Here is an 11945-nt window from a genome sequence, read left to right on the forward strand (position 1 = left end):
CGGGGTCATAGAAACTCCTATTTTGTTATTTAGAGCCTATCGCACCAAAGATCTCGCTCTGAGGTGCTCTGGTCGCCGAGATCTGCTATTTTCTGTCTGTCACCTCCAAAGCGCAGTCTTTCTCTATGCGGTGGATTGCATGTGTCTTTACCTACGGGTGAGGCAGTCCCTTTCTGTTTCGTTTTCATGTGTGTGTCCTCTGATCCCTGTGTCTCTTGGTGTTGGGGTGTATGTACAGCTGGTCAGCTAGCCGTAAGAATATCCTTTATCGATTTGTCGTTTATAAGAGAGAAGCTCCGAGGTACTTTTCCTTGGCTCGCATCTATCGAGACTCGTTTCTCCTTGTCTGTGAAGGGAGCTACGGAAACTGTATTGTGCTCTATGACGCAACAAAGGAAATCTATGAATATACACAAAGACGCCGAACGGAGACGCTCGAGAGAAGAAGACAGAAGAAGAAGAAAAAGCAAGCGCCCGTTTCTCACAAAGATGAAGCTCCTGCTTCTTCTTCTTCCTCCTCCTCGTTCAAAAGAGAAAGAGTTGGGAAAGAAGAGAAGGAGAGAAAAGAAGAAGAAGAAGAAGAGGAAGAAAAGAAGAATGTGTCTGGGGAATGGGATGCTGAAGAGCTCTGCGATCTGGATGGAGATTGCGGTGTATGCGATGACGATGGATTTGATCTACCGCAACCACCTGTAGTTACACCCGACAAAAAGAAACCTTCGGTAAGTCTCTTCTTCTTCTTCTTTTTCGAGTTCTTTTCTCTTACTTCTCGGGTGGTCTTGAAAGTAATTTCTTCGTTCCCGAGGAGTTCCTTCCTCTCTCTTTCTTGTGTAAGGTCTCTATCTCCAGAAAGACACACAACTCTCGAGAAGGTAAATGTACACTTCTCGATATATACCTACAAGCACAGGTCCATACATGTTCTTTTGTATACATTCGTGCATGCATCTTCATACATACGTTATGATACATATCCATACGTGTTTCTACATATACATACATACATACTGGCTATACATACATGGTAGTCATACATACATATCTCTACATGCTCGTAGATTTCTCTGCAGGGATGCGTGTGTGTATGTATGGCTACTTTCGTGTCAAGTGCTTCTTCGCTGCGATGAGCCCGACATAGGAGACAGAGACACAAGACACACAGACAAGCACTCCTCCAGATCAAATAACCCCCCTCTACATAGAGAGACGTACACTTAGAAAGATACAGAGTAAGAGAGATGTCTATATATATGTGTATATCTTTGTATATCTATCTATATAGATATCTATCTCTCTATCTACCGAGTTCAGAGAGAAAGTGTGAAAGAGGATCGGACGCTTTCTCTTTTCTATCTTTAGCTCAGCTTTACCTTCGATATGAAAAGCCCGACCTCTGATGTATTCTTTCTGCGGTGTATGTATGTCTACTGCATGCTTGTGCCTATTTATCTCTCTATATTTTGACGGTAGGTAAGGGCTCTCGCTCTAAGTGTCTTAAATGAAACTTCCGCCATGCATCTACCTGCGTAGACACCTCACACATCGGGTAGCTATAGTTGTCTATCTAGATTCAGCTAGATGTACAGTCATCTGTATGTGTAATATGGATATAGAGCTATCTAAAAGCTTCTTCCTACCACGACTCTTCTTATCTCCGAAGGCGTAGCTCTCCATATGTATCTATATATCTATCTATCTATATATATATCTTTCGATACTATATATATATATACATGGATGTATGTGTAAGATGATATGCGGAGTTATCGCGTGTCTTTCTCTCTGTCTATGTGTTGTGATAAGTAGCGAATCTTGTCTTTTTCTTTTTCTTGTCGTTGCGGGTAGTATACATTGATAGGGCATGTGTATACCATCGTAGCGGTCGATACGAATCGGGGAGACGATCTCCTTCTCTCTTTAAGCGGCGAAGATTCGAAACTGCTTCTGTGGAAATTTGGATTCACTTCGCCTCTGCAAACCTTCGATTGCCGGCCTGCTACTTTCTATCTCGGTGAGTTTCTCTCCTTTCTTCTCTTCTCTTCTCTTCTCTCTCCTTTCTTCTCTTCTCTTCTCTCGTTTCAACACTCTCTTCATTTCTCCCGTCATTCACTTTCTCTCTCTCTCTTTTATTCTCTCTCTTTCCTAGTTATATAAATAAGTGTATGTGTATTTATCTGTTTAGAGAGATGCATGTGTGGGGGGGGTATGTATGTATATATATATATAGAGAGAGAGAGATGTCTGGCTGTACGAAGGTGTAGGCCTGTCTGTGTCTGTATAGGTATATATGTATAGGTGGATATATATACATATATATATACATATATATATATATGGAGAGAGAGATTGTGCGTGTGAGTGGCGGAGAGAGAGAGGGAGGGGTTTCTTTTATTTTTCTGGGAGTTCTGTGCTTTCCTGAGAAGTGTGTGGTCGAGAGAAAGAGAAAGGAGTGATAGATACACAGACAAAGAAAGAAAGAGAAAGAGATGTGTTCTGAAGGCTATATGGAGATTGAGACGCATTTGGAGGAGACTTTGGCTTGTATCTAGCTTAAACGGATCGACGAGAAGAGAAGAGGCGAGAAGAAACGCATTCATTACTGAGTTAGGCGTCTGTAGAGAAAGAAGAAGGTGCACGAAGCAAAGAAAGAACATTCGATCGTGAGCTAAAGACGGAGAAAGATAGAGAACGAGAAAGAAAAAAAGAACGAAAGAAAGAAAGAAAGAAGTGGATGGATGTCTTTCTTTTCTTCTTTCTTTTGTCTCATTGCGTTAGACGAGTGGCAAGTACGCCGTGATAAGAGCATTTCTTCTCTTCTGTATCTACTTCTCTTATATCTTTCTCTTCTTTTCTTCTTTTTTCTTTTAGGGTGGTCGTGGCATGTAGTGAGTGATGAGGATCTAGTCGCCTTCTCTTGCGACCATGTGAGAACGAGAAGAAAAGAACGAAATACACACCTTCCCTTTCTTCTTCTTCTTTCTTTTTCTCTCAACTCTCCAAGTTCTGAGGTGTCAAGCAAAGATAGATGGACGATCTTCACTTCTCATAAACGTCCTCTGACACTTCTCAAAGATAGATAGATCTTGATCAAAGATAGACAGATAGATCAAAGATAGATAGACTAGAGATTCATCGAAGATAGGTAAATTAAAGATAGATTAAAGATAGATAGATTTGGATTCGATTAGATTAGATAGATGGGGGAGGATTTGTCGTGTGTGAAGGCGGTGGCCGTACTAGGAGTAGGGGAGAGGGTCTGTCGGTGTATGTATTTCAGTCATTTAATATGCGTTGACGTAGACGTCTACAGATAGAGAATAGATGTGTATATGGAGAGTATATATATGTTTAACTATATAGTTATGTGTATCCTTCCTTCTCGATGTGAAGTGTAGGAGTGCGTGGTTTGTGTGCTATGTATGAATATGTATGTATGTATGTGTACAGGGCGTCTACGTCATGCAGTTGTCTCATCGTCGAAGGTGTCTCCTCCAGCGTAGTCGTCTCTTGTCTCTCACGAGGAGAAGAGGAAGAAGAAGAACCTCTTCTTACGCCCCTGATAGACATCTCTCTCAGAATCGAGAGGATAAGACGAGAAAGAAGAAGCAGGAAGCATATAAGAAGCAACCTTTCTCTACAGCCTCTGTTTCGAAAAAGAAGAAGAAGAGGCACTTCTTCCTTTTGTCTGGAAGAAAGACCAAGAGAGAGAAAAGTAAATGAATGAAAGATAAAAAGAAAGAAAAGGTGAGAGAATTAGAGGGGGGGGGAGGGGAAGAAGAGACGAGAAGATAGAGAGATTCTGAAGGTTGTCGCATGCGACCTCGTCACCATTCTCTACACATCTAGTATCACAAGGAGACGAGACAAAAGAAGAAGAAGAAGAACCGGAGAAAGAAGAAGAGCCCTAGTCCTCCTTGACTCTTTCTCGCGTCTTTCTTTCGCTTTTTCGTATCCTTACACAAGGAAGGCATTCGAATGAGTTCTCTCTCTCTTCTTCTTTTTCTTCTAGCTGTACGTCTGTATTTCTCTGTGCTTTACAATCCATTTAATAGTAGATTCAAGCAGCTCGGGGAACTTATCCGAACCAGTGATAGGGAGATTTTCTCTCATCATTCTTTTCTTCGTCTTCCTCTTCTCTCAGGGAGAAGATGTTTATCTCCTCCTATTCTTGTCTCTCTCTCTCTCTGTCTTTCTCCTTTCCTCTACCCACGGTGGTGTGGGGGTCGGTACTCTATTGGATCAGCTCATACAGCTTCTTGCTTGGCATCTAGCTAGCTATTGGGACTTTCCCCCCCATGTCTAGCTAGCTAGCTATCCTGGTGTGGGTTGGCGCTGATATGTGTGTCTAGTTGATAAGGTGTATTTCTGCTTCCGCCCTGTGTTGATCTTCCGACGATTCTTGTCTATCGTTGCTAAGACGTCAAGCGAAAGCGAGATAAGGAAAGGATGAAGTAGAGTATTCAATCTTTGTAAAGAAGGGTATCTTTTCATGTGTCTTTCTATAGAGAGAACGAAAAGAAAGTCTGTCGGTCGAGCTCTGGAAGAAAGAAAGCCTGTGGCGATCGTATTATCTATCTATCTCTATCGTGAGGGAGGTCTTTTTCATTGCCATCGTGTTATACCTCTCTATTTGTGTATCTATTCTGATCTATTATCGGTCGGAGCTTAAGAAGACTCTTATACAGCTACTGCCCCCACTACTTTTTCTTTCTGAAGATTCTCAAGGAGCTCCTTTTCCGTCCGTTTCCTTCTCTTCTTCTTCGTCTTCTCTTTTCTTTCTGAAGATTCTTTGTCTTGCATGGGTATAGGCTTCCCCCCCGCTGTTCGAGTGGATAGAGCTGCGGCACCCATGCATGGTGTCTAGGTAGCGTGTCTAGGCATCATGGAGGGTGTCTTTTTCAGCTAGTTGTCGACGGGCACGATTTGAGAGGAAAAAAGGAGAGAAGACACAGAGATAGACGCCTGTAGATGCCGATCATGTTTATATCAATTACACTTTATGTTTCTTTCTTTCTCTCTATGAGAAAAGATGAACGACCTTGCTATGATATGACGTGGCGTTCTGAAACGTGTTAATTGTCTTCTTTTAGCTTTTTAAAGAAACTTTCCTTCTCTTTTCAAGGGTTCTTTCTGCCTAGCTCTTCACGGGTGAGAATGGCTGACTTAGGATGGATGGAGTAGACACGGCTAGCTGGGGACTGGCTGAGCTAGATCTGTGGTGTATGGGTGGAGTAGACACGATGGCTAATTATCGTCAGTCAGCTGTGAACCCTCATGGAGACATAAAGGAGGTTTCCTCTCCTCTAAAAAGTAAACACCTAGCAAAGCACGTACCTATTTCCAATGGATCCGTTCCTCCAAGGAAATCTGTCTTCCACCCTTCTCTTAGCTCAGTTTGCATACTTATTTCATACGTTGGAAGTTGCAAGAGCTTTCCTTAATGGAAGGGGGAGAATTGCCTTTCTTCTCTCTATCAAAGCCAGAAGAGAAGAGGCAAGACTGGATTAACGTTTTGAGGCAAGCACTTTTTGTATTCTCCTCGCCGCTAGCCATACTATGGCCATGATGAATGGTAAGAAAGAAAGATCGACTTCTTCTCGATAAGAAAAATAAGCAAGTCTTAGCGAGTGCATGCACACATGAGTGACCTCTCTATTCAAGATTAAGAAAGGAAGGAAAATAGCACATGTATTTGGGAGAGAGAGAATTACAAAGAAAGAAAGAGCGAGTCTTCCCTTCCGCCGTCTCCTTCTTTCATACATCGAATCTATCGATGTATAGAATCTCTCTCAAGTCTATTATCTTTCTATTACACATGCAGATATGTATGGCACCTCGAGAGAAGTGAGGCTACTCATACTCATACTACTACTACTACTGACTCTTATCTCTTCCTATGACTCCTATCTATTCCTATGAAAGTGCAGGCAGGATTCTTTCGTCATCGTAGCAAAGAGATCTCGTTATCCCTTTCCTCTTCTAATTCTCATTTCTCTTCCCAATCGAATGCCGAGCTCACCTCTAGCCCTAATTCTTCTTCTCCTATTGTCGCTATGATAGCTCCTCTTTCGACTGTCTTGGCTTTCCTCACTCCTCTTGTAAATCTTTCCTTCTTTCTCCCACGCCTGTTCGTTGGACTCGCCAAACGTTCCTAATTTCTTGCCTTCTTCGACCAGGGGGGGCGGGGGAGCCTATCTCTCTGTAGTCATTTTCGTGGGGACGGAGAAGACTTACGATGCCTCCCTGCGAATTCTCTCAATCTGCAGGGTGAAAAGAGAAAGAGGCAGGAAGTAAAACAACTTGAGAAAGAGAGAAATAGAGGAAGAGAGGAAGCAGAAAGAGAGAGAAAAAGAAAGGAATTGAGAGAGAGCGAGAAAGAAAGAAAGGATAGGAAGTGAGGAGAGTGGGAAGGAAACACAAGAGAGAGGTGACCCAACACGGCGACGAATCATTCTAATTTCTCTCTTAAAGTCTAAGTCCGTGAAGAAAAATGAAAAGACAAGTGGAAAGAAAGAGTGGGAAAGAAAGAGTGAGAAAGGAAGTAAGAAAGAAAGAGATAAAGAAAGAAAGAGAAGAGAAGATGGGCGTTCGCATGTGAATGTGTGGTTTGACTCCGCCCTTCCCTTTCTTGGATGGAACTTTTCATCTTGTGTTCGTCAAGTAGATAGATAGATAGATAGACCAATCTGTCTTTTCTCCTTTTCTCTCTTCTTCTTCTTCCTCTCTGTGAAAAGGAAAGGAGGAAAGAAGAGGCAAGTAAAAGAAAAAAAGAAGAAGAACGAAAGAAAAAGAAAGAGAGAGAAACCGAACCGGGAAGTCCCAGACGGTGGTGGTCGCGGTTGACTTTTTCTCTTTTCTCCTCTGACTTGCCAGACGTCAGACTTCTCCTCGTTTCTTTTTCTTTTTCTTCTTGATCTTCTTCTTCGTCTAATCGTTCTATCATCGTCTCTTCTTTCTCCAAGTCATTTCTCTCCGATTTACTTTAAAGGACGGTAGATTTCGTAAGGAATTCATTTATTTGCTTCTCTTTCTCTCTCTCCTTCTTTGTCTCTACACAGAACACATCCATTCTATCTTCCTTTCTTTCTCGTCTCTCCTTTTCTTCTTCCCTGCCTCTTCGTATTGATCTATCACGCTCTTCTCCTCTATCCCTCTCTTCCTTTTCTTCTTTTTTGTCATCTTTCTCTTCGCCGCTTGTCCTCCATTTTCTCTCCGTTCCACTCCACAGTCTTTTCTTCTCTTTTTCTTGTTCGTCTCCTCTCCAGGAAATTCTCTTTCTTTCTTTCTTTCCCTTCTTCTTTATCATTTTCTTCTCTTTGAGGGAAAGAAGGAGAACAAGAACGACAGGCAGTCTTCCTTTCTTCTTCGTCTTCTTTTCTTCTTTCTCTATTCCTCCTCACACACATCTCTTTCAGACAATCTTCCCTCTATAGAAGAAGGCAGGGAATGTGTGCTTTGGGTCTTTCTTTCTTCTTAAAATTCCCGTCTCTTCTCCACTCAGCTTCTCAAACCTTCTCTCTTGTCTCCTTCCTCATGTAGCTAGGTATATAGGGGTGTGTATATCTATATATATCTATATATGTATGTGTATCCATTCAGAGAAATTTAGGAGAGAACGTGTGTAGACATCGATGAATACTTGCGTCTGACAAGTGAGGTGGACATCGAGCTAGCCAGCTAGCTAGCTAGGTAGGGGAAGCTCCATTTCTTGTAAGAGAGGCTCGACAGTGGAGTAAAGACACTTTTCTTCCATTTCTGTCTTAACGCCCTCCCCTCTCTTCCTTGACCATAGTCTAAGACGTAACAGAACTGAAGAAAGAGGAGCTTTAGAGACATTTCTGTAAGAAAGAGACGTCTATCTTCGTGAAAAGGAATACACAGACAAGAGAGAGAAAGAAAGAAAGAAGAGGAAGAAGAAGAGGAGGAAGAAGAAGAAGAGGCGACTTTTTCTTTTTTCATAACGACTATAAGAGAGAGAGAGAAAGAAAGAAAGAAGGAAAGAAAGAAAGAAAGAGAGAGACAGATAGATTGTCGCTGAGAGAAGGCGAAGAGTGTGTAAAGACTAGGATGGAAGGAGGGAGGAGAAGAAGAAGAAAGAAAGAAAATCTCTGATAGATAAGCGAAGAGTTTAATTCATTGGTGCGCATCGCTGCATCTCGCCAAGTCAAAGAAGAGAGAGCATTGAAGAGTAGGAGGAGATTTATATATATATTCATATATATTTATTTATTTATATATCTATATATGTGTCTATATACATGTAGATATTTTTCTCTTCTCTTTTGTTCCTCCCCAGAGAGAGAGAGAGATCGCAAAGGAGAGAATGAAGAGAAACGAAGAAAGTGTTCTCCTGAAAGAAGATAGCTCGCGAGAAAGCGGTTTACTCTTTTCCTCTTTTCCTTCTTCTTCTTTTTCATGAAGAGCAAGATTTCTCTTTCTTTCTCTCTTTCTTTCTTTTCCTTCCTCAGCTCTCTTCATTTCCAGGCGATGCACCCCTTCAAACGATCCCACTCTTTCTTTCTCAATCTTTCTTTCTCACTCTTTCTTAGTCTTTACATGAGAGAGTTGCAGACATCCCAAGCAGTCTAGTCTCTTTCATTTTCTTCATATCAGATTTGACGTGGTCTTCTTTCTTTCTCTTCTTCTCTCGAGACTTCCGGAAGAGATGCAAACACGGCAATCTCTGTGGTCCTAGCCTCTTGTCTATCTTTTCTCCCTTTCTCTTTTTCTTCTTTTTCTTTCTCCTTCTTCGCCTTTCCTCCCCCTCTCTTCTTATCAACTTAGATAGATATAACTTTCTTCTTCTTCGCGTCAAGCAGCCGACCGCCCTCTTCTTCTTCTTCTCTTTCTCCTCTTCATTAACACCTTCTTTTCCACAGATATAGAGTTCCTCTCACTTTCAGGTGTATATACACCTGAACAAAGTCACTTTGAAGGAGCAAGAAAGCAACCCTCCGTGCCACTCGAGGATCTCTCCCACATCACGAGGTTCATTACTATCAGGAACAAACCTATCAACTCCCATCTCTCTTCTTTTCTTTCTTTCTTTCTTTCTTCTTTCTTCTTCACCATGATGAGACAGCAGTATCGTTTGTCTTCCTCTGGTCTTTTTCGTAGGAGCTTCTTTTCTCATCTCTTGTGTGTCGGTCTTTTCTTTCTTTTTCTTTCTGATAAAGCGGAAGTTTCTCTTCAGAAAGTCTTGTGTCAAATAAGAATCCAATCTCCAAAGAGTTTGATAGAAAAGCTAAGGCTAAGCGGCGCTATTTCTGAAGAGACAGGGGAGGTCCTCCTCGGGTCAACTGCCTCATTCGGCACCCCCGCCTATGGAACTATATTACGGTAAGAAATACCTGAAAAGTAGAAGAAAGAAAGAGTGAGAATGAAACGAAAGAGTGAGAAAGAAACGAAAGATAGAAAGAAAGAAAGATGTGTAACGGGACGGGAGTTTTATGTGTGGGGTGTCTATACACCTGCTGTATGAGACTGTAGATACACCCTAGGTATGTATTCATAGATACAGGGACAGAAATGAAGACTAGGGCCACTAAAAAGGCATAGAGCAATCAGTCTATGTGTATGCACGGGTGTATATATATATATATATAACGAGGGAGTCACTACAGTTGTCTCGCCTATACATCTCTCTATACGTATGTCTATATGTATGACAGCGTGCACGAGTATGGAGTAGCTATCCCCCTTTCTCTTCATTCGTTACTTCACTCTAGTTAAGTCAGTCGATAAGATGAACTTGTCTCCATACAGACACACTATTGTGTAGCCATATATACATACAAGCCTAGGCAACCCTACATAGAGATAGATTAAAGATAGATAGAGAGATAAAGATAGATAGATAGATAGATGGGTTAAAGGCAGAAGGATAGATAGGTAAATATCATCTGAGGGCTTCTACACAGACACACACAGAGAGGTGCCTACTGAATCTTTATACCCACTTGCACATATATCCATCTATATCTATCTATCTACATATCTATCTAGATGTACAAGTAGGTGTAAGAAAGCGAAGAAGCGAGTGTATGGATGGCACAGCACTGCTGTAAAACGATTTCCTAGTTATGTATCGTCTTTCTTTCTTTCTCACTCTTTCTTTCTTTCTCACTCTTTCTTTCTTTCGCACTCTTTCTTTCTTTTATATCTCTTTTTGGTGTGTGCAGAGGTAAGGGCTTTTATGTGGAAGATCCAGCAAGAGAAGGAGGGAGGGCTGGAGGTCACTGTACACCTGAATACTGTGAGAAGATCAAGAACGACATAGAGGCATGGAAGCAAACAGAAAAAGCGGGGGGACTGAGTAATGTAAGGAGAATCTGCCGATCTTCTTCTTCTTCTCGAATAGCTTGTCTCTTAACTTCTTTCTCTTCTGCTTCTTCCTCTTGCTTTCTCTCATTATAATGAGAGAAAGCACAAAGTAAAAGTCTCTCTCTCTCTATTTAGGAAAGTGTCAAACGTTGTCTCTTCAACTCAACTATCTTGCTTTCAGGCTAGGCGTATATACACCTCATACTACCATATATGTATATATATATATATATTTCGTCTATCTGTATGAATATATATACACATATCTAGTGTATATATATATATATATATTTGTATGTGCTCGTAGATGTATGTGTATAGGAGTGTCTACATGTGCACGAGACATGTGTCTGGATCGACGAAGGGCTGCGTATCGGGTTGCTATAGATAGATAGATAGATAGAGATATGTGTACAGGTAGCTAGCTATAGATAGATAGAGATACGTGTACAGGTAGATCGATAGAGATAGATAGAGATATGTGTACAGGTAGATCGATATAGATAGATAGAGATATGTGTACAGGGAGATCGATATAGATAGATAGAGATATGTGTACAGGTAGATCGATATGATGTGAAACTTTATGTTGGTATGTGGCTGTGTAAGTGTAGGAGACAGAGGGACAGATCCACTTGGAGACACCACACGTCATCGGGAGAACCCACACTCACACGCATACATCTACGTACATACATTAAAGATAGATCAAAGATAGGTAGATGGATCAACAGCGCTAGATAGGCAGATAGAGACTTTCCTAGTTGAGGTAGATAGGTTGGGTATGCATGTGGTTCTATTTATTCAGTCTAGATGTCCCCCAGCTAAAACATGCCTTGCCGCCGTCGGCTCAATCAGAGACAGAAGAGTTTCTTTCTTTCTTTCTCTTTCTTGTCCATACAAGCTGTCTTTGCATGTCTCTGTCTCCATTCGGATTTCTCTTTCTTTCTTTCCTTCTCCTTCTCATACAGTAGCAATGGCAGGTCGTCTGTATCTTTCCCCATGTATACGATCGTGTATGCTTCCACATATATGAAGCGTTTCTCTTTTCTTTCCCCCTGTCCTTCTCTCTTCTCCTTTTGCTTCTCTCTCTCTTTCTTTCTTTCTCTTCAGGCGATCGTGTTTCTCGATCGAGGTGTATGTACATTTGCAACGAAGATCCGCCTAGCTGAGAAGTGTGGAGCAGATGCAGCAGTAGTTGTCGATCGAGGGGTCTCCGACTGGCCCCGATCTTATATTCGGTTCAACGTTATTATGAGTGATGACGGGACAGGCCATGATATCCACATCCCGAGTGTCCTCATAGCCAAAGACGACGGCGAAGCCATTGTAACGACTATCCTTGAGGGGGGCGAGAAAGAGCCAGTTCTACTCGAGATGGAATGGAGAATTCCTAACCAATGGCCGGTCGTTATCGATTTCTGGAACGACCCTGGTGATAGTCAAGGTAACATAACTCACTCGCTCTTTCTTCTCTCTCTCTCTCGCTTATCCTTCTTCTTCTTAAGGATGAACTCTTCTCTCTTTATCTCTCTTGTCATCCTTGTCTTTTCTCAAAGATCTCTTTCTCATTCTTTTCTTGGAGATTCTTCAGTAAGGCAGAGGCTGCTTCTATCACGCTT

General features: G+C 41.7%; 4 protein-coding genes across 4 annotated transcripts; 3 read left to right on the forward strand and 1 right to left on the reverse strand.

The window, feature by feature from the left end:
• Positions 1-230: 230 nt before the first annotated feature.
• Positions 231-4977, forward strand: CSUI_004630 (uncharacterized protein; the record flags this gene model as incomplete). Its single annotated transcript, XM_068064815.1, has 4 exons — positions 231-722; positions 1846-2011; positions 2869-2924; positions 3448-4977. The coding sequence occupies 4 exons, from the start codon at positions 231-233 to the stop codon at positions 3718-3720; spliced, it is 987 nt and encodes a 328-aa protein (XP_067923206.1). The 3' UTR covers positions 3721-4977.
• Positions 4978-5692: 715 nt separating this feature from the next.
• CSUI_004631 (uncharacterized protein) lies at positions 5693-6654 on the reverse strand. Its single transcript, XM_068064816.1, has one exon. The coding sequence runs from the start codon at positions 6450-6452 to the stop codon at positions 6231-6233; it is 222 nt and encodes a 73-aa protein (XP_067923207.1). The 5' UTR covers positions 6453-6654; the 3' UTR covers positions 5693-6230.
• A 21-nt stretch (positions 6655-6675) lies between these two features.
• On the forward strand, positions 6676-8198 carry CSUI_004632 (uncharacterized protein). Its single transcript, XM_068064817.1, has one exon. The coding sequence runs from the start codon at positions 7447-7449 to the stop codon at positions 7537-7539; it is 93 nt and encodes a 30-aa protein (XP_067923208.1). The 5' UTR covers positions 6676-7446; the 3' UTR covers positions 7540-8198.
• Positions 8199-8301: 103 nt separating this feature from the next.
• CSUI_004633 (vacuolar sorting receptor) lies at positions 8302-11766 on the forward strand (the record flags this gene model as incomplete). Its single annotated transcript, XM_068064818.1, has 3 exons — positions 8302-9339; positions 10182-10320; positions 11437-11766. Coding segments are annotated over exons 1-3 (738 nt in total), but the record flags the coding sequence as incomplete, so codon positions are not given.
• Between the last annotated feature and the right edge of the window lie 179 nt (positions 11767-11945).

Source organism: Cystoisospora suis, assembly GCF_002600585.1.
Source record: "Cystoisospora suis strain Wien I chromosome Unknown contig_2184, whole genome shotgun sequence".
Lineage (NCBI taxonomy): Eukaryota > Apicomplexa > Conoidasida > Eucoccidiorida > Sarcocystidae > Cystoisospora > Cystoisospora suis.

What these genes read in the sequence shown, in the direction of transcription:
- CSUI_004632 (XM_068064817.1), top strand. Translation starts at nt 7,447, where the DNA reads ATGTGTGCTTTGGGTCTTTCTTTCTTCTTAAAATTCCCGTCTCTTCTC.
- CSUI_004631 (XM_068064816.1), bottom strand. Translation starts at nt 6,452, where the DNA reads ATGATTCGTCGCCGTGTTGGGTCACCTCTCTCTTGTGTTTCCTTCCCA.